The following is a 22,945-nucleotide window of genomic DNA, read 5'->3' as shown; positions in this document are numbered from 1 at the left end:
AAAATAAACTCTTAAGCTAAAACTTGTAGGCAGTGGGCCAGCTAACTAGTACCTAGCATTTAGCCACACAGGAATGCTGCCTGTACCCATGCTACCCTTGGAGGGAACATGCCCCATTTATATCATATATATCTCATATATATTTCAGTGGGGCAGGTTTTCATGGACCCTAAAGGCCCACGGTCCAAACTGCTCCCTACAGCATGGTTGCCATTCACAGGAATGCTGACCTGAAAGACCTGGTTTCATTTCCTTCGTTTGGTCTTTTCACAAAGTCAGCGGTAGCCCAGTAGGTGATAGTTCCAAAACTACCTTAATTTGTTTAAATGCAACTCATTTGCATTTGTTAAGCACCAGAAAAGTTTCGGGTTTATTGCTGGGGCACAGATTGAGACAATTCAGACCAAAAAAGATAATTTAAAACTGAAGAATGTATTTAAATGTTTAAAGGGCTTAGTACACAAAATTCCTGTGACTGGTGAGATGTGGAACAGTGGAAGGTACAGAAATGTATGAATTGATTTAATTTTGCTTGTTATAATAAAATTTTGAACTTTTAATTGCAATGGACAGTATTTGAACTGTTCAAAGATAACTTCTGTGAGAAGGGTAGCAAGGATGGGATTTTAAGAAGAGAATAACAAACTTTTTTCTAGGTCACTCATTATTTAACTGTAACAAGTGGTGGCAGTGTCCCAAAGTGGGTCCCATCCACCAGCTGTCCAGTGGCACACTCAGATAAACAGTGTAATCTCAGTCCAGATATTACTGGTCATAATATCCCCACAACTGGCTCATTCTTACAGTTCAAAGACACAAGATTGCTCAAGATGGATTTCATGTTGTCTCTTCCTCTGAGGCATGTTCAGGTATGGCAAGGGAAGAACAGGCCTTGCCTCCATCCATTCACTAAGTTTGTCTATATTTTACAAAATTCAGTATAGTCTTAGAGGAAAAGTGTGTAAAAGAAGAAAAAAATATTAAAAAGTTATCATGGAACTTCAGTCAATAACTACAAAATATTTTCAAATTACTTTTTATTCACATTATATGGAAGAGCCAGCTTTAAACATCCTGAGTCGAAAAGCCTTGGAAACACACATAACACATGCAATGCCACTGGTAAAATGTGATTTGAATACAAATTGGATTTCCAGTCAGCCCATCCAAGTGTGATGGTCTTGGCTTTTGCTTCAAGAGCTCGTGTGTGTGTGCTTATGGTCACGTACAGCACAAAGAAGGCAACTGCTGCTGGGACTTGCTATAGTATAAAATTAAATACACACCCCTCCCTTTGCAGGATTGGACGTTTGTAGATGCTACCGGAAAAACGAGAGAGGAAAAAAGGTGTTCTCTGCATAGCCAGTCTAAAATGTGTTAAATGTTACTTATCTTTTTCAATCATGGCCAGTATTTGGGGAAAAATGAAATCCAAGATTATCCTAAATTCATTCAGCATCAAGAAAGCAGTATGGCCTGCAGTACACAAGATACAGTGACCCATTTTTGTCATTTGTAAGCATTTTTAATCCTGGTGTTTATGCTTTAAATATAAGGAACTTGCCCTAGGGTGGTTCAGCTAAGAAACCCATCCAAACAGAGTTGAAAATATTTGCTCTGATTCTTACAGTTCAACTCTCCCCAAACAGTAAGTAGCACACATGCCATTTTGTATTTTCACTGTTTGTTTAGAAGAAGAGAAATTGGATAGTGCTTTTAATAGCAATTCTGATGCCCCAAATCTTCTCTTCTCTGGTCATCATTATTATTCTGTCACTTGATTTTCACTACAGAAATCTCTAGACTTATATCCTGACTCCTCCTAAGCCGCTTTTATTCCCATACCTTTTACAATGATTCTGTAAATAACAATGAAGACAGACAGAACTGGCTCTCTTTTAAGAGAAAGTAAATAAGTAAATATGTCATAAAGGATTTGTGTTTTCTTCAGCAGCAGGTAGGGGTTATATGGGTTAAATACTTTTCATAACCAGCATCAGCATAATTACCAGAAAAATTTGAGGGAGTGAGGTTTCTGACACAATTAGATGAAACGTTTTCACAACAGAACATCCAGTGAGGGGGAAAAAAGCAATAATTTTACCATTACAATATCCACAATTTTATATTGGTAAATCAAGCATAAAATTGGTAGTTGAAATGCTTCCAGCAAGTCTTTGTTTAGATATTCCTTTATTCATCAGTATATTATCTTGGTCACTTACTTGCTAACTGCTGTCATTCCTGAAGATGAGCTATTGTGTTTACCATGTTATTATGACTGTATTAAAAATATGCCATTTTGTTATGTTCATTGGGTTGTGTAAGAAAAATAAGAATCATAATTCATACTGAAAAACCTAGAAGAACAGACTATTCAGAATTATTTGCTTATTTTAACGATATATTGTCTGAGGTAATTTCAATACTTTGTGTGCATTTGTTTTTAATACAGGTATCATATCCACATTTCTTCACGTCCACCCTTTTGGAGCCAATATAGAATATCTTTGGTCTTATATGCAGCAGTTGGACTCTAGGGTAAAAAAATTTAATCAAAATCTGTTTTCTCTATAGAAATATTGTATTATTCTTTACTGCAGGTTAAACTCTTCGTGCGTTTCCATTAGAAAGATAATGGGATGTGGGGCTTGGGGGTTTGCAGTCTTTGTTCATTTGCAAATTACAGTGCACGTGTTCTGTTGAGGTCTTTGCCTCGTGCTGCTTAGCTATTCTTTGTGGCAAAGAAGAGCAAAGCTTTAAATGGCAAAGACTAGCTGCTGATTTTAAGATACACGATCCTGAAATACATCTGAGGAGAACGAAAGCAGAGGAAGAGGCAGGTGTAGCCACAGCTATTAAACTGTGCGGAGTTTTAGGAGATGAATCCTTATTCTTCTAAAAATTATTAGTCACGGGTCACACTGAACATGAACTTCCATGAACACATGAAGCATACCCTTTGTCTCCCTGGGGAAGCAGAGGGGGCCACATAAAGGAATCGGCTGACCCTATTGCTAAATTCAGAGAAGGTGTGGCCAACACAAAACCGAAGCCAACACACTATAGTGTGCAAAGTATTTTTTAGCACATCAGTTCGTACAGTCCATAGTCAATACATACCTGTAGGATAAGATTGTTTGACTTCCTTTTAAATATTGACTGTAGGATGAGATAAAATCAAGCCCCAAAAGTGCCTATTCCTCTCCACTGAATATTAAGCAAGTTAAGGGTGAGAAGCTCAGCTGTGAAATAGCCACCTTCGATCAGGTGAATGCTTCTTTTAAGTGCTAAACAACGGCTCTGCAGGTTGCTAGACTGCATGAGATACTTAGCAGATGCAGGGGTCACCCTGTGGTTAGCGACAGCTCTGATCCACATATGCCAATACTTCCACTGGGAATGGAGATGACGATACTTGCCCAGATCTTCTTGCAACATGGAGTCAGGATGCAGCTACGGTGGGCACCTGGACTCAGAATGAGTGGCACTCTTTGTGTGGTGCATATTGAACCTGGTAACATTTGGTTCCTGAACGCTTCCTCCAGCTATGCCACCCATAGCCAAGATCCCCTACCAGCTGCTCTGGTGGCTTACTTTGATGGGCTGCTTCATGCCCCTGGAGGATCCTTCCTCTGTTTCTATGAAAAAATGTATAGAATCATAGAATCATTTTGGTTGGAAAAGACCTTTAAGATCATCAAGTCCAACTGTTAGCCTAACACTGCCAAGTCCACTACTGAACCATGTCCCTGAGCACCACATCTACACATCTTTTAAATACCTCCAGGGCTGGTGACTCCATCGCTTCCCTGGGCAGCCTGTTCCAACGTCTGATAATCCTTTCAGTGAAGAAATTTTTCCTAATATCCAATCTAAATTTCCCCTGGTTCAACTTGAGGCCTATCACTTGTTACTTGGGAGAAGAGACCGACACCTGCCTCACTACAACCTCCTTTAAGGTAGCTGTAGAGAGCGATAAGGCCTCCCCTCAGCCTCCTTTTCTCCAGACTAAACAACCCCAGTTCCCTCAGACGCTCCTCATAAGACTTGTGCTCTAGACTCTTCACCAGCTTTGTTGCCCTTCTTTGGACTCTCTCCAGCACCTCGATGTCTTTCTTGTAGTGAGGGGCCCAAAACTGAACACAGTATTCGAGGTGCGGCCTCACCAGTGCTGAGTACAGGGGGACAATCACTTCCCTAGTCCTGCTGGCCACACTATTTCAGATACAGGCCAGGATGCTGTTGGCCTTCTTGGCCACCTGAGCACACTGCTGGCTCATATTCAGATGGCTGTTGACCAAAAGCATAGCTAAAAGTAGAGGAGATTCTGAGCTGGAAGCCCACTGGAAATAAGACAGGTTGCGTGGAGGAGTGAGGAAGGATGATAAAGTTCTTAGGCACTATCTTCAAGCCATGACAGCTCAGATTTCCTAATGCTTTACAGTCTACTCTTACCCACAACGAAAAGGGAGTAAGGGATGAGGACAGTAGAAAGAGGTGAGAAATTGGTGAATTTCAATTTGTTTTTAAAAAATCTGATTTTATGAAGAGCAGACACATCCAGAGCTTCACATGCAACCATTCCTCTTCTGTTTCTCTTTTCCCTGATGTGCCACATGTACACCTTCCTTCATCTTGTCCCCAGTTTTTGTAGCACCCAGTCTGCCCAATCTCCTCAGTCATCTTTCAAGTCCTTTCTTAACACACAGCCTTTGGCTGTTTCAACTGCTTTTTCCCCTCACTGACCACTCCGGCTCTGTATCTCTTGAGTGACAACAACAATCATTTAAAATACCAGCTCCTTGTGCTCCAGCCCTGCTGCTCATTGCTTCTGCCCACTGAGCTCTTCAACTTTCTCCCTCTTCACTGCTGCATTCCCTCCTTGTGCACATCTGTGGGCTCTGTCCTTTAATTTCTATGCACATGAGTAACCTGTTGGCTTCTTCAAGGCTGCCAGGATGAAACCCTTGACTTACAAACACAGCCTTCATGGAAGGAGCATTGTTTCCATCTCTCTGAGGTGCCAACATACCAGCCCTTTCAGCTACCACTCGGCCTACCTGCTACATAATAAACACAAGCCGCAAAATTTGACCTCTCTGGTTTATTTTGGAAGTTACTGCTTGTAGCAACAAATTACTTTTTAATAGCGCAATCCAGAGATGCAATCTCAGAGATTAATATCAATTACTTGCCATGGTTAGCCTGTCATTCCTCACCTGAACAGGAATGATAAGGTCAGCATACCCGTGCAGGCTGAGGGCTCAAGCATAGAGCTCAGATACATTACCCAAAGGCAACCAGCTATCCGTTACTGCCATGAGAGTACGTAAAAGATGGACCTGATTACTTTGGGGCTTTAGACTGCCTCCAACACTGATTTTCAGTGCCACCTTTAACAAATAATTTAATCTTTCTGCTTCACTAACCTCTTCAGGAAAATAAGAGGTGATATTTTCTTGCCTCCCTTGGGTGGAATGAGGTGCAATTAGTATAGTTTATGCTTATACACTGCTTTAAAAAATAAAACTTTTCACCATGGCAGGTTCCTATAGGAATAAGCAGAAATATCATAATTTCCAGAGAAGCCTATCAAACCATGGAGATACCCAAACCGTGAAGATACCTGTGGATAACAGGCAGTACCCACAGATTTTTTACTGTTCCTTTCATGACCATCACTTTGGAAGACGTAGCTGCAGGATAAAATGGTTCATTTTCCATGACTGTTGATTTCTTGACTTCCCTACTGATTATACCAGAAAGGTTGCCTTTGTGAAAGTGTTTTCTGAAATGTCAGTGTCTTTGCCACTAGGAAGGTGACCAGTTATTAAGGTTTCAAGACCATAAAACATGCTGATTAGTGCTGAGTCAGGAATGTCACTGCTTAGTTATCTGGGGCTACTGAATTGGGTCAAACGGGGAGAAGATGGCTCCATGGATAGTCAACCCTAAGTAACAAAAGTGAACTAATTAAAAATAAAATCCCTGTGTTAGTTTTTTTGCAAGAGAAAAACTGACGGAGCTGGGAGAAGGATTCAAGAGCTCATGGGATGAGAAGGAAGAACAAGGTCCCATTTGCTTCCTTCTCCTCACAAGTATACTCTCAATCATAGTTCTTACGTGGACTTCATATGTCAGGCAGCAGCCCCGACACAGCAGTCGTCATTCTTTTACAGTGGGATGCCACTTAGAAAAGCAGAATCATTCCTGCAAGGAATATGCACTTGCTTTGGAGTATGGAAAATCATGTCAGACTAAGGTTGAAAAAAAAAAAAATTGTTTTCATCTGTCTTGGATTTCTGCCTCTACCTCCTCCTTATTTCAGTTCTCCATATTTCTCTTTCCAATCTACAGGGCAGCTTGCTCACTTTATTTTTACCTTTTTCTCTTTCTCAGATCTCTGCAAATGAGATAGAAATGCTTTTGATGAGACTGCCACGCATGTTTAAACAAGAATTCACTGGTGTAGGAGCTACACTGGAAAAGAGGTGGAAGTTTTGTGCCTTTGAAGGAATTAAAACTATCTGACTGTAACTAGTAATGAAGCTATGCAGAAGAAGAATTTCTAGAGCATGGCAGGGTTATAAAGTATTAAAGTCGGAAATTTGGGTTTGGGCAAACAGTAGTATGTTTTCAAAGTTATCCAAGCCTAATTTTAGTTACATTTGTGACGTTCTCTTGTGAGTGGAAATGTAGTTGTGCACCAGTTCCTAAAATAAAATAAATTTTTTAAAAAAAGTTTCAAAACATGACAGATCTGTTTCCTATGAAAACTGAAGAAAGATACCACAGTCATAATGTTTTCAAGATACTACATGTCCTACATCAAAGAAAAGCTCATTGAGCAAACACTTAAGGAGAAAGATTGCCCGGTTATGGTCGCTAAGCTACAGTGATGCATATGTAATATGTAGTAGAACTCATTAAGTTTCATTATTGAAAGTTCTTTCTGTTTAGTAAAAAAATTGAGTAATTTTACAGTGAGGAAAAGCATACCAAAAGAAAACTTGAAGATGTGTCTGAAGTTATTGTATTTTGTAAATTAAGTTATATGCTGTACCAGGGATTTTTGCCTTATTGAAAGAGGCCTGAAAATGTGATTGGAGTCCTCAAGAATGCTTTATCAAGAATATTATTTTTCTAATGTAACTATTCTCCATTACAAGTTCTTTTAACATGGATTGCATATGAATTTTCATAAACATGTAAATAAGGAGGAAACCAGTGTTACTGTATTGTATTTGGTATGTAACATTCAGGTTTATGCATCAAAATAAATATTCAGTGCATTACTGTTACAAATTTTATAGCAGATATATTAATTTTTATCAATAAATATGACTTCTACCATATTGTTTGTACAGTTTTTCTTCTGATGTTTTTTGAATTTTTATCAATCCAGCAAGAGTCTCCTGGCACTTATCTTTCTCCTACCTAAACTATTAATTGCAGATAACTTGGTTAAATTAATTAGGAATCAAAAAAGAGCTTGAAATATTAGGTAAGATTAAAATAATTAAAAATATTGGTAGAGGAAGTATCAGCATGGACCTTTGTTTAGCTGAACAGATTTCATTTGTTTTTTCAGACAAGCAGCCAGGTTAAAAATGAACACCTTCAAATTTCTCATTTTCAATGTTGTGTTGGGTAGTCATGATGCATCCAACTAGTTACTCCTTCTAACTCCCAGCTAATGCTTCTGGCCTTTGGCCAGCCAAGGAAAGGAGTAACTCACTTCTGGTGGTGTCCTTTAAGTAGGGACATCGATGTAACATCATTTAGGATCCGTCAAACATAGAGTACTCCAGCACTCCTGTAAGAGCCAGCAAAAGCAGAAGTGTGTATATCAACAAGCCAGAAGAGTATGGAAGGAATGGCTCCTCCCAGAGCCCAACTTTAAAGAACTGCATCAGTACAGCATTTAGCATGGTGCTCGATAAGAAACAGCAGCTCCCTCCAAGTCACACCTCTATGTAGGCAGAGGAGCCAGCCACAAGAGAGCTGGCCCTATAAAGTGGGGCACCGACAGCAGGAAATATGGCAAATTGCAACAGATGCAAGGAGTATCCAGATACATGTCAGAGTGATGTTTCAATAAACAGCAATTAGTGTCAAATGCAATTAGTCACGAAGGAACTCTCCTACATGGCTGTTAGCGATTACTGCTCCAGGACCTATTTCTCTTCTGGCATCTACCTGGAATATAGAAATATTAAATGAAATGTTAATTGTGTACAAATGGGAAAAAGAAAGAGGCTTAGCAGGTCTATTATGGGCGAAAATTATGCTTTTAGTCAGTACACACAAAATTGTTTTAAAGAACATACACCTCTATTATGGTTGCTACAGAACCTGTGTTAAGGTAAGTTACTCGGGTGAAACTAGTAATTATGTGCCAGTTATGTTAATGAAAATCAACTAGTTTAATCCAAATAGCAACTCTTTCGTCTCTTGTGATCATACAGATTTATGAATAATTTAGGCAAAAACGTGTTAGGTCTGACAGCTCTTATTTAAGTACTGTAACATAAATGTGTATGGATGGCATTTAGGCTGGAGAAAAGAGACGTGAGGAAACTTTCACCTCAGCTTTCTTCATGCCATACTTCTTCATTGTATTCTGTCCTCCCTTTTCTCGTGTCCTCTTTTTTTTTTTCCCTTTAGCACATCTCCTTTCTCCCAAAACAACTCCCATCCCAGACAGCCACAAAACATCTTAAAACTGACAGGACCTTGTAACCGAATCGCCATATTTGCTCTGTGTGTGTTTTCTCTTTCTGGGTTTTTCCTGTCTGTCTAGACCATAAGCGCTTTAGGAGAGTGACTTTTTAGTCCTTGTGTACTACCAGCTAAAAGGGAACCTCCTTCACTGGTCTTTAGATATCACCATGGAAGATGTAAACTGTAAGTATAAATATCATGTAGGCATCCTGCAATATTGTAATGTATCAGCTGAGACCTTGAAACTGGTGGGGATCTTCACGAGGATCAGGCTGAGCCCCAGAACTGACTTTAACATTGTGTGCTTATTGGCATTGAGGGAAACTAGATTAAAATGCTCAGCTCCATCACTTAGCTGCTGAAATGTCCTTGTGATGACCCTTGGGAGATTCAGCTGGGGGTCCTGAAGTGATACAATGGGATGAATATCAAGGAAGCCACCTTTGAAAGACATCTCTTGCAGATATGTTACTGATATATGGAGAAGACAGTGATGTTCTGCAAGCCAGCGTTAAAGTCTGGTGATGCACCTTTAGCTAGCTTGTCTGAGCAGTAGTGTCAGTCAATCTGATGATATCATAGCCCAGAAAGATGTATTCCATATGAAGCACACCACTGGAGGACATCTGTAAACCCCTAGAGCCATGGCTGTGGGTGACGGTGCTCTTCTTAGCGCTGTTGGGCGTTGCAGAAAAGCAACTTGTAAAAATGGCATGAGGTCATGCCACTTAAATATAGTAAAAAAAGAAGTCAGTATGATGGAAAGGAAGACTAGCCTTTCTCTGTGTCACTTTATCCTGATGACTGGAACAGAGGCTTGGTCAGCTGCAGCAGAAGTCAGTGTGCTCCCCTCCAGAAAGAGGAAGATGTTGAGGTGGCCAAGTGGTTCTTAGTGAAATGAGACAGTGCAAGACCTAAAGCAAGTTTCTTCAGCAGAGTCAGGGTGAAGGAGAATGCACATTTGGCAAAGACACAAAGCCATTTACAGATAGCAAGAGCCTCACAGTTGTAATGGGAAAGAATACAAGGGAAGGATAGGCCAAAGAGACACCACACCATCAGGCTAACCACAAGCTCAAGAGGCGAGAGTGCAGTAGCCTGGCATGCAACTGCAAGTTATGGTGGAATGTTATAGCAATGTCCCCTGTTCTCAAACAGGGACTAGCAGAACAGCAGCAGATTTGGTTTCCAACTGGCCAAACATGCCGAGGGTATTTTGCAAGGAGTTGTGAGCTCAGTTGGCCTGAACTCCTGTTCTCCCAGGAGAGCTTTTTAGCTTATCCTTGGCTTTGAGTTGTCTTGGAGTGGTGACAGGGTTAACTTTCATCAGTTTAGAGGGCCAACCTCTTACTGCACTATATTTGATTTCCACTTGAAGGCTTAAGAGACACACTGTGCAAGACCTCTTGGACAAATGTGCATTTCACCCTGCACATTCAAGGGAGATGAGCATAACCTCTCTGTTAAACTGTGTTTTATACCCACGAGAGATACAATGTTTGATGAAGACTGCATTATCCCCATTACTAAAAAAGATATTTCTAATATCGCCTCGTGCTATTGCACATAGTGGAGTCTGTTTATTGAAGTGTGTGTGTTTTGGGTGAAACCTGAGTGTTCACAACTGCCAGAGCATCACATTCACTTAAGGAACAGCTATACTGAGATTTAGAGAAAATCGTGCATTAAGCTATGCTACATTTAGCTACACATCATGTACAGTAAATGCTGTGGAATCTAAAGCCAGAAAATTTGTCGTAAGAGCATTCTGAGTGGTTTGTTTAAGTCAAAATTCTGGTCTTGCAAGCATTGTTTTATTTAAAATCAGAATGGCTTTGACAGTCAGCCTTAGTATGACAAAAATGTTCTGCGCTGATGTGAGTTGATTTGGGTAACGAGGTTTGGGGAGAGGAAGAGGGAAAGGAATTGATTGGTTTGGGAGATACATTCTTTTTGTGCCTCCAGTAGCAGCTAGGTCTGATATAGGACTAAAGTCTAGTTTGCATCATATTCTGTCCATCTTGCCAAAACCGGAGCTTAATGAATGCATCTTGGAGTTTAGCATTTGAAGTATGAGGCGTTTATCATCTTTACCCTGTGAAAGGGTACAAGTTTTCCTGTCCCTTGACTTGTCACTCTGTTTACCCTGATAAGATCTGCAGCTCTTTTACCCAAATTTTCCTTCAAATAGAAAGTAGAAACAGCAGCAAATTCCTTCTGGTTCTGTAGTCAATCATCTCCTCTGGAAGCAATTGCTGAGATGCTCTGGAAAAAAAGGAATCTCCCTACCTTTATTGGCATTAAGTGCCTATAAAGCAGGATGAGATCTGAAGGAAGCCATTCCTTCTCCCAGATTCTCTGAGAGCACAGTCAGCGTGACTGCTCAGACTGCAAAGGGTGCCTATTTACTTACTGAGTTAAAACTGCATGTTTCAAAAACAAGTAAGTCAACTGAAAAAGCAGCCGAATCAGGAAATTATGCTTACAAGGCACAGGTCTTCTGACTACATAAACTCATTACATTGAATACGTGGAAATCCTAATTTGTAAACAAAATCAAATGGATATGCTCAGGAGTACCTTTGATTAAGTGTTTTGACTCACACTGGGTAATAAACATTGTGCCTGTTCGGACTTAATGGGCTGACTCCAATGTTATACTCCCTCTCAATAGGGATATTTGGGGGGGCAGTAAGAGCAAAAAATGTGTATTCCTCCAAACCTAGCAGAGAGCACTCCTGCAATCCTACCACAACCATATTATAACCATTTGCTCAAACTTCTGGCTGGTAAGTACTTCTTGCCAATTTATGTGCTTTTATACACATAACATTGAAGCCTAAAAAAAATATCATCCACTTGGACTGCTCGTATCTTAGCCATGTCACAGTTAATTCTGCAGTGATCCCAACAGCATATGGTGGATTAAAACACATTTCCCATAAAAGCATCCAGCCATAATCAAAGTTATCAAGTGATGGAAAACATACTTTTTTGCTTGATGGTTTGTTAGAAGAAATTAGCATTGTCAAAATTGTGGCCTTACTTCCTAACTTGATTTTTTCTGGCTTGTTCTAGACAGTTTTGCTTTTCTCTGAAAGATTAAATAATCATTTACTACTGCTTATTTTCTCCTCGTGAAGAAAGATATTTATATATTGTAGTCTATTTACTTCTCAGTATTCTTTCTCATAAACTAAACAGATTGAGCTTTTAAGTGTTTTGCTATAAAGCATTTCTCTTCTCTTCCTCAAATCACCACGTACTTTTTTTCAATATCCTTTCCAATTTGTCAACACCTGTTTTAAAATGTGCAGAGGAAAGCTGTTATGTGAATTAGCCTGATCAACGCTGTATATAGACATGAAGTCACATATCTGCTCCGATTCAGCTCTCTGCCTTCTGTTCCTATCAGGCCGTTAGCTAATCACAAATGTCAATGTAAGTCCATGTAAGTCACTGTTAGGTCATCTTCATCCTTCTCATGTAACAGATTCCTCTGCACAGACACATCTCTCTATGCTGAAGCCTGGCTTTTCCGTCCCCACTGATAGGCTTGTTTGTGCAAGGGCAAAGGTCCTGCCCCATGAGGGTATTTTGGGACTTAGATCCCATGCATGACCTTCAGGGTCTGTTCTTTGCTGCAAGGAAAGCCTGTATAATTCTATGATGCTTATAGCCTTACGTGATTAAAATGGGGTAATCAGATCTGCTGTCAGGATGTTAGCTGATCGCATCAAGCATTCAGAGGGCAATCGCACAGGCTTTGTCTAGACTAGGGTTTAAATGTGTGTCATTAGCACATATTAGCTGATACATTTTAAAAGTCTGATGCAGACAAGGCATAATGCCTTTAATGTGAAAAGCTGGCTGAGTTAGGCCCTCGGGCATTGGCGTCAACACCAGTTTGTCTATTTTAGAGTTTTAGAATAAGTTAGCCAAGGGCTTGTCTGCAAAGACCAGTTAATTTGGGAGAAGAAAGGATATGAATTTAAAGGGCTACAGTTACTCCAGGTCTCTAAGACCAGTAAGAGATTAATTCTCAAGCAGTTACTCTGAAATAGCTCTGTATAATAGTATTATACACTGAACTAAGTAAGTTTTCTTTTTTTTTTTTTTAAACCTTCCCAAAAAGCCAGTTCTTATATGAGAGGTGTTATATTTAAAAATTAACCCTCTGGTGCATTTCTGTTTTCATCACTGCTCCTTACTGAATACAGCTGATCAGCCTGTTTGAGTCTGGGGAAGAGGCTGGAAAACTTGTACACACTGCAGATCTGGTTGCTGACGTTAAAAGCTGACTTGCATTTCACGGGGTGGGACATGGTACACCTGTGAGAGGAATGGGAGTGGAGCAACAAAGACCATAAAATAGAACTAAAAATAAAGACTGGAGGGATTTTATTAGAACCTGGCCTTCCATCAGAAAAAAAAAAACCAAACAAACAAATCCCAGGACATCCCAGAAGCCTGTTATAAACTAAGAGGGGGAAGAGAGAAGGAAAAGAGATAAGATTTTATAGTAAAAATCATTGTAAAGTATGGTGGTATTGAATGAATGAGGTTTTGTGAATTTCCTTAGCTGGTTCTGTCCATGGAGTCAGCTAGGGTAGTTGTCGTGACTTAAGACTTTCTAAAGAAGAGCCTTCCAAAATCATTTGCAGTTGGCTCTATCCTAGAAATAAGCTACTCTAATAATACTAAGTTCCAATGACAGAGAAGCCCCCATGCAAGAAAAACAGGCAGCTCTGTCTCTACAGTTCACTGGTTGATAAAGAATGGTGTTGTGAGCAAAAAACCTTTTCTTGTCCTTGAAGGCTAGCGGGGACATATATTACTCATGGAAAGCAAATATTTGCCAGGCAGTCAGAACTCATTTCAGCATATCATTTCTACCCCTTCACTCTGACTGGCTGTCATGTTGGTGGAACTTGTCACTTGGTTAGATGGAGACAAAATAGCTAAAGTCTCATTAGGGCAGAACCTACACTTTTGTCTTCAGAAGATGAACAGCCATGGATAAACATCATGCCACCAGTCCAAGGCTGATTTGTCTAATAAAGAATTGCAAGGCAGGAACTGCTTTGCAGGATGATACTGGAAGCCTGTTTTCCACAGTAAAGCATACTGACAGAGAAGGAAGCCAGATGGTGGCTCAACAGCAGAAGTTTTCTAAAATGTATTTCCTACCCTGAGAGGTTCTTGATTGACAGCTCTGGAAACAGGCATTTTATTTGTCCACAGGGCAGGACAGGGAAGGCATCTAATATTGTCCTAGCAGAGGTGTACATAAATCTGTACACCTGTACATAAACCTGTCATTTCATTCCCATCCCTATGAAGTTCTTGCCTCATCTGTGCAAACTGCAGAGGAAGGAGACATGGACAGAATGCACATTTGCCCCTGATTTGAGGCCACAGAACTGCTAATTAAAAGTTTAGTTTCAGGGCTGGATTTGAATCTCTGATCTATGGATATCCTGCCATCCTTGTAGGAAGTTATCCAATGACTGAGGAGGGGAAGGCAGCCTTTCTTGAAGTATGAAGCAACATGCCCTGGTGATCCCATTCTTCCCCCTCAACCTTCACAATGAGCAAGAAGATTTGGAAGTACATAGCTGGCAAAGAGGTTCATCCTATTAGAAAGACAGAAAAAGAGCTCATGTTATGTTCACACAATGTTTTGAGATGATTTTTAAGTCTAAAGAAAACCCCCTGTTGTTTATAGTCATGAGATGATCTTAAAACAGAGGTTAGTTCAGGGAAATGGAGCAGCGATGAAAAAAAAGTATTATCTTTTATGAGCACTTCACTGCTTTTCCTCTTTGAAGAGATTTCAGTGTGGAGGCTGAAATCTCTGTTGTTTCAAACGGTTACAGTCAACAGCAGGAATAAGGTGGATTTACAGCTTTTCTTTGATTTTTGTGGTCCGTGCAGTTCAAATGTTCAAAGAAAAACATGGAAGTGCATGCCCCAGTGAAATGGAACTGGGCGGTCATTTATGCAACCCAGAACCGTTGCTTTTCTGCAGTGCAGAGCTTTTTATTTACAGCAATAAAACACAGGCAGATGGTCAGAAGTTCAATGATGTATATTGGTCATGCAACCAGCAAGAAATCTGTACATGTTCAGGATTCAGACTTAATTTGCTTGTCTTTCAAGAATGATGAGATTTCTGTCATACAGAGCCTTGAGAAAGACAATGGAGGGTAAACTGGATAGATCTGGGCAAAGAGCCCTAATCAAAGGCTGCCTAGTGATGTGACAGTCACACAGTACTGTGCAGAGATATCCACACTAGCAATGAACAGGCTAGTTAGGCCACAGGAGACAGCATAGCTGTGTTTGTACAGCCTCTGCCCAGCTCAATACACTCTTCTTACTGCTTCCAGGTTAAGTGATATGGTACTGTCTCAGCTGTCTTCTTCTGGACTTCTTTCTTCTGGACTTCTTTTTTCTTCTGGACTTCTTCGTACATAGTTTCTTTTTTCTGAAAAGTTTATTTTGAAGTAGTTCAAGCCTTATTTCAGGCAGTTAACAAGCCGTTATTTTCAACAGAAGACTATGAATTATATGCAGCAAGAGTGAGCAGATCCTAATTGAAGAAAAGAACCTGGACACATTCTTCCTAAATTTGCTAAAAGCCTTGAAATTACTTTATTTGCCAATTTCCCAAGGAGACGGATCAGCAAAAAGGTTCCCAGAAATAACCAGAATAAGGTTTCAGCTCCCAGACCCATTTGGCTCATACCTGTCCCAAGTTCCCAAACTGAGACATGCAACAACGTTCAGAGGAAAGCAAAAGCTGTTCCCGAGTTTAAGTCATTTGAGTAATTCAAAGCTTTGGGAAGGTTACAAAAAGGTCCCTTGCGGGCAATCCCAAGATCAATGCTACTGTTCTTCTGTGTAACTAATCTAAAATACAGTTTTCATTAACTCTCTTTATTTGATGCATTATGAAACAAACTGTATGAGAATGTTTAGGCTGGCAAAAAAAAAACAACACAAAATCCCACAAGAGCCCAGCTAAACAGCACACACCAAGAGCTGAGTAACAAAGAAAATAGCTCTTGATACACAAAGTCTTAGTGTTGCAGTTGAGCAGGAGACGGACAAATTTAAAGCTTTACATGACTACCAAGGCTCTTCTCCCAGTAGAGATGTTGGGAAGTTACCACTTTGTGCCATGCCATAGAAGTATAACACCCTACTAAAAAGTTCTTGCTAATCACAGGTGTATTCATAGAATCATAGAATGGTTTGAGTTGGAAGGGACCTTAAAGATCATCTAGTTCCAAGCCTCCTGCCATGGGCAGGGACACCTTCCACTAGACCAGGCTGCTCAAAGCCCCATCCAATCTGTCCTTAAACACTGCCAGGGAGGGGGCATCCACAACATCTCTGGGTAACCTGTGCCAGTGTCTCAGCACCCTCACAGGAAAGAATTTCTTCCTAATATCTACTCTAAATCTACACTCTTTCAGTTTAAAACCATTCCCCCTCATCCTATCACTACATGCCCTTGTAAAAAGTCCCTCTCCCACTTTCCTGTAGGCTCCCTTTAGGTACTGGAAGGCTGCTATAAGGTCTCCCCGGAGCCTTCTCTTCTGCAGGCTGAACAACCCCAACTCTCTCAGCCTGTCTTCATAGAAGAGGTGCTCCAGCCCTCTGATCATCTTGGTATTACATGACAACACGCAGACTTGGGCTAAGCCACAGCCCCCTCACATTGTGAACCATTGAGTGTCTGAGAGCTGTCACCAAACAAATACACAAGCAAGGGAATCTGTGACTGAAACTGATATTAAAGCTACTCAGCAACTCTCCAAAACCCAGCTAGACAGTGCATGTTTCCTACCAAGAATTCACTTTTAAAAGTCATCAATACGAGGATTTTAACTGCAATGTGGTCACAGAGCTAAAAATGTGAAATATTTTAGCCACTCCACTAACTTCACAGAATATCCTGTGATTGGAGGCACTCACCTCTTCATGCTTTAGTCCAGAGAGCAGAGCTTAATTTTACCTTGTCCAGGTGAACGCTTTATCTGCTGAACTGTTGGGTAAGCAAGATGTCTCAGTGTCCCATCTTCCATCACTTTGTGCAAGGCTTTATCCATCCAGCATGTTCTGAGGACACCTGCCAGACTGATCCCCTAGCTGCAGCTGTAGGTACACACCTCACTGCTCAGCACTCTTAAGGCCACTGATGGGTTTTCAGATACTCTTCAAATGTCTTTGCGACATGCCTTTGTGTAGCTGTGATTAGAACACTGTCCTCTGAATTCAAAGTCTAAAAGTCACTCACTTGCATTTTGCATAACATAAGGAAACACAAGAAATCCAGGCCTTGAAGTATAGCACATGGATGGGTAGGACATTCTGCCTGGGCTTCTAAGGAGGCCTCTCTTCAGGTCTTCTTAATCCAGACCTTCATCCCCTCTTATCTTGTCTACAGATTGATGTGAGTCTGCATGTGTCTGTGTTAGGTCTCAAGACCACTCATGAGGATTATAGCTTCTTATCTCCTCAGCATACCACATCGTTTCATTTGTTCATGATATAATTTCTGTTTATTTTAGTGGAAGTCATATGGGTAGAGGGGAATTAAAAAGGAAAAATGTCTGCCAAGCCACACAATAAAATACCTATGACAATCTCATACGTAGGGCAAATCTACATGTTAATGGCAACCCATCCAATTTACAATGAAGTAAGGAACCAGTAATTGCAACTGAGAACACATAAAGATTTGTATAAATGAATCATATGAATTAGTCTTGAAAGATGAAAGGCTACCTACTCAGTCATTTTGTCCTGATGGACCAAAAGCTACCAGTTATTTAAATTTTAGTTCAAATATGAGAAACAACAAACACAAACTATTGTACCTGACTAAGACCATGGAGTATCAGTACCTAGCTTCAAGCACTGACACTACTACTGCACCTAAATTCAAGAGAGCAAACGTGACTCAGTGCTCCTGCCATGTGACTGGGGAAGTAGCTACAAAGCCTCCATCTGACATTTGGTAGGTAGGGACAGAATCCAGCGTTCGTTCAACACGTCCTGTGTAAACAGGGCTGGACCTTGCCTTCACAGTCCAGCCATGCTGGAAAAGGAGAAATAGCTCCCATGTTTCACTCAGGACACTCTGCTTTTCAGGCATCATGGCAAGGTGTGTGATACCGCTGTTAGCTGAAGGGGAACAAGCATGGAGAAAGTGCACTTGGTCTTCACTGCAGGTAGCTGCTAGAAAATCAAGGGTTACAATATCCAGCCAATGATTACTTTAATCAAAACACAGAGGGCTGGAGCGTGTTGGTGGCAGTGACTTTACCTCATCCCAGTTTAGGCTCTCAAGCAGACAGATCTAGTGCTCAGTCCAGTCCAGGATGCTGCAGTGCCACCTTGTTAAGGGGGTGACAAATTTATGGACCCATCTTCAGCTGTGGCTCACTGGAAATGCTAGACCACAGCTTGTCAGCCTCCCTAGAGCCTTCTGATTTTAGTGAAACAAGGGAACACCTGGTAAATATTGTCACTTGAAGCAGGGTTGTCAGTGGTGGGGACCGCGATTCCTGTTGCCCAGGGTGCTCCTAAATCTACTGAGCACCACCTTGCTGCTGCTTCCCCCTGAAAGCAACGCCACTCCGGGAAGGTATCAGTCAGCAGAGAACGCTGCCACTGCCAACACATGCAGGCAGTGATTTATTCACAACACATCCAAAAGAGGCAAGTCACACTAAGGTCATGGTGCTGCAGACAAAGTAAATAGCTTGCTATAATATATGTGGTGAATAATCATAGAATCATAGAATAGTTTGGGTTGGAAGGGACCTTTAAAGGTCATATTGACCAACCCCCCTGCAGTGAGCAGGGGCATCTGCAACTAGATCAGGTTGCTCAGAGCCCCATCCAACCTGACCTTGAATGTTTCCAGGGATGGGGCATCTACCACCTCTCTGGGCAACCTCTTCCAGTGTTTCACTACCCTCCTTGTAAAAAATTTTTTCCTCTATCTAGTCTAAATCTACCCTCTTTTAGTTTAAAACCATTACCCCTTGTCCTATCACAACAGGCCTCTACTAAATAACAATGCCAGACATTATAGAGTAGAGGACAGGAGAGGAGAACATAACATCTATTTCCCCTTGCTTAAAATTTATTGAATGATCAGAATCGGGGAAAAATGTAGTTGAGAGGATGTGAGTAGGAGAGGAGTTCCCTGATTAAACGTTTTCTCCTTCCCTATCCCAGCCTTACATACAAAATGCAACATATGTAATAGATGTATAAATGAGCAAAAACTGTAGTGCATACCAAATCTGCAATCCAATAATTTCTATTTAAATGTTTTAGCAAAAAACTGACTGTGACTACAAACACTTCACAGACCAATTTTCAGATTCATGAGTTTTTGCTTGGTTTGCCTGCATATTCTCTGAGCTCTGTGCCAAAAAAATATTTCCTTTCTTGCACTGAAACATAATGCTGACACGTGTCAAACTACTTCTTTTGTATGGGCTTAAGCATTCTTCCTCTTTCTGCTTTTTGTAGATTCATACATATTAGACACACATCTTTGGGTTTTAATTATAAAATTAATGTAGACAGCAACCAGAAATAAAGCTGACAAATCTAATTTCCCAAGTAACTCAATATCATCTCAGGATCTCTGAGGAGGAAGGAAAAAAATTATGTCCAAGGGGTTACAAGAATATTTCTAAAGGGACAAATTAAAAAACAAACAAACAAAAAATTGATCAGATTAAGAGAGGAGCATTTCCCTAGTGTCAAATTCCATATTTATCACCAGCCAGGAGAATGTGATGGTATTTTAAACATGAAATGACTTTTCATACTGCTTCCAAACCCAGACACTTAGGGGAAAAAGCTATATAGGTATACATTGTAAAAGCATCTTAAAAGAAAATAGTTTCTAAAAATAGTTGTTTAATGACCCTACACAGTGCTGTGCTAGCTCAAATTGTGTGAACTCCCTCCCATTCCTTAGATTTAATCTAAAACTTTTTTCAAAATGATGGACCTGTCCCAAGTATTGACAGAAAAAGAGGATTGCTGTAAGGTAGGCAGAGAAAGCTGTCAAGTGACTAGTCACAGCCAGGCTGAGAGCTACACTGATGTGGAAGGGGCATAGGTAGCTTTCATGTCCCACGACAAAATGTCACAGATACACAAAGATGACCCTGGACATACAAAAAAAAACCCACAAACCACCTTACACACGAAAATACGACACCAGCCAGCAGTTGGTTTTTCTGCCAGGAGGAGGTCAGGAAATACAAAGAAACCCTGAGAGAACAATGTCATTTGATAAAACAGAAATTTGAACCCAAACTTAGATCTAGTGAGGCTTTTTTAAAATCCAGTTGTTGCAGTTTTCTAATCCTGTGCCCTGTCAGAAAAGTGTAGGACTAGAACACACACACATCTACACTCTAATTCTCCGTCTGTGACAGTGATGCATCAAGCACCACAATAATTCTGAGTCTGGCATCTGCTTTTTTTTCCTGTGCCCTGCAGTGATGGGTTCACAGTGCTGGAGCCAGGTAAACACTGCTCTTCACTCTCCCCTTGTTTCCATTTTCTCTACATTGGAAAGTGGAAAAACTGTGTCTTGTAACGTCTTGCAAGGCCAAAATGTAGCTTTGTTTATGGACAATGTTGTTCTCAAAATGGGCAAGAGGGTTAATTGTAAAAGCAGACATAATGGGTTAGACTAAGTCTTAACCATCCCAGGACCCAGGCCAAGCAGTGGCTTCCAGAGCTGATGCCCATGTGTTTATTATCCCTTAATGAATTTTTCTTCCATTAATTCATTTAATTTTTGGGGGAATTAATGCAAATTTTTGTCATCTGCTGTGCCATATAGCAAGGAGTTACATAGCTAGGCTGCTCACTGTGAAGAAGTATTTATTTCCTTTGGTTTTGAACCAGGCTGTTTAATTTCAAATTCTCTACTTGTATTGAAAGAGGAAAAGACTTCAAAACTGGTTGATCTACCCAAATCTGCCATAATGACTGGTCACTGAACTGCTGTCAAAATTCATGCTCCAAGTCAGCCTTAGAGTTTGGTAGAGTGCAGCCCTCCTTGGCAAAGGCAGAGGTCCCAAGCACAGCCTTCTTGCCATCAGTAGGGTGACAAACTCTTACAGTGGCGATATTGTTGCATCCATTGAAGAGAGACTTGCTGATGATATGCTGCTGGAAGGAGTGGGTGGTGATCACACCTTCATTAGGCAGTCTGAAGATTAAGAGATTAATAAACATGGTCTGAAGGTGAATCTTACCACTCATGTATCAACTGCAGAGAGGCTTCTGTCACTTTCAGCAGCTTTTGCTCCACTCAGTCATCATGACCAAAGGTTGTTATGCTTCTTACATCAGCACATGTGCACCAGCAATGACTCATCCCTGTGAGGATAAGGAGGTCTTCCATCCAACGTCAGCAGTGTCATCCCAGGTAATGACAGTCTGATCAATGAATGGGATTTTAACAGCAAGTCTGGATGTAACTAGACATGGTAGATCAATGTGAAAAATTGTTACAAAGCTGGTTGCACTAACTTTAGTGTCAAGTTACTGCCTCCTAAGCAGGCTGATCACAACCCAACTGTTATCAATACACTTGTTTGAACTAGTCCCCATGTGCAAGATAGACTGAATGTTTCCTTTCTCAAAATACCAATATACAATCAATTGTAAAAAAAACAGCTCTGAAAGGATTCAATATATCCCCATAGGAGGGTCAGACCTTAGTCTCCAGAGAAGCTGGTATCCTTCTCCACTGCCCTCAACAGAGAAGCCAATATCTCAGTTCAGCGAGGAAAACTGAAAGAATGGGCTGAGAGCACTATGGAAGAAACTCATGAAGCTCTTCCCAGGGCCAAAGAGAAACTCAGAAATATCTTCATGCCATAGTTCTCTCTGAAGGCCTCAGCTCTCTTCTGAAGGACTGAGCTGGAGCTAGTCTACAGACTGACCAGCAGCTCAGCTCAGCAATGTGCACCAAGGAGCTTGTCCTGCCTAAACCAAACTGGAAAATAAACACAGGGTGGCTCAGCAGCCTTGAGACAAAGACTGGAGGCTTGCAGGTCTGCATCTTCCCTCCTCCTTGCAAAGGGATCTCGGGACCTGAACCTTAATGCCCAGTGCTCCCTTGCGCAGGAGCAGTCAGGCCATGGGGACTACATGGCACAGCATCCAGCTTCTCTCACACTGCAATGTATTTCAGGTCATCTCCAAACCCATCTATGTCTACAAGGAGCTGGTCACAGAGACACAACAGAAGCTTTTGCTTACCTGGCTCAGAGAGGTGTAGGCTCTGAGAAGGACGAGGCCCTAGTTTACACTCCCAAAGGTACCGGCTGGTGTGTGAGCAGAGTGCCTGTGTTCCCATCACAGGCAGTGGAAAAGCGAGTCACTCACCTAGGCTGGGAGAGTTTGCAGGGCTATTCAGCTACCCAGATGCAGATGCCTACTTTAGGGAGAGGTACACACTCCTGTACCCAGCCAGCTGGGTAGCTCCCAGGCTCCACTCACCAGGAGTATGATAGCAGCTTGCTCATCCTCACTGCAGACACCTATGATTTCTTCTGTGTGGGATTCAGCTCAGGCTAACATGGACCACATTTGCCTGCCAGAGCCAAGGTAGAAATTGAGACCCAGAATTCCCACTTAATTCTCCAGTCTATAAAAATACTAATTTAATACATGGCCAAAAAGTGCTGTGAGGTTCTTGTAGCTTTTGGTCTATTAGCCTTGATGACTTTTCAATCTTCTTTATCTTATACAGTACCACTCTGAGTTGTGCATGAATGTACTTGGGCTCTAATACGCAAAACTTTTTGGAATCTTGTAAAAGCTTTCATTTGGAAGTTGAATTTATGCAAGTGTGTGTTAACGATTTGGCATCTTAAAGGGGTTATTTTGAGTGCTATCTTTAACTTCATTACCATTAAATTATTCCAAAGAGAGGCTGGCAGCTTGTGGCCTAATGCTTTGAACCAATTTGAAAATTCGTATGTAGAGTTTGTGATAGTCCACAATCAAGAGGACATTTCAACAATGGGAACCAATTAAGCAGCTTTTGGGAGATCAAGAAGTGTTTACCTCAGTTACATAATGTTGATCCTTTCCAGTCTTTTTTCCTGCATAGAGTGAATTGGCATTCAAAACTTGGAACAGGTGGAAA

The 22,945-nt window shown here is 41.0% G+C and overlaps 1 protein-coding gene across 1 annotated transcript in view; it reads left to right on the top strand.

Annotated features, from left to right (window-relative positions):
- The window catches only part of ENOX1 (ecto-NOX disulfide-thiol exchanger 1), a 391,653-nt gene extending 384,439 nt beyond the window's left edge, over positions 1 to 7,214 (top strand). Inside the window, exons 16-17 of the mRNA XM_068424932.1 lie at positions 2,456 to 2,541; positions 6,403 to 7,214. Coding sequence (XP_068281033.1) covers positions 2,456 to 2,541; positions 6,403 to 6,534 — 218 coding nt within the window. The 3' untranslated portion in view covers positions 6,535 to 7,214. The remainder of the gene's footprint in view (positions 1 to 2,455; positions 2,542 to 6,402) is intronic.
- The last annotated feature ends 15,731 nt before the right edge of the window (positions 7,215 to 22,945 follow it).

Source organism: Nyctibius grandis, chromosome 2 (genome assembly GCF_013368605.1).
Source record: "Nyctibius grandis isolate bNycGra1 chromosome 2, bNycGra1.pri, whole genome shotgun sequence".
Classification (NCBI taxonomy): Eukaryota; Metazoa; Chordata; class Aves; order Nyctibiiformes; family Nyctibiidae; genus Nyctibius; species Nyctibius grandis.
The sequence above is the reverse complement of the archived record's forward strand: the minus strand, read 5'-3'. Positions and strand labels throughout refer to the sequence as shown.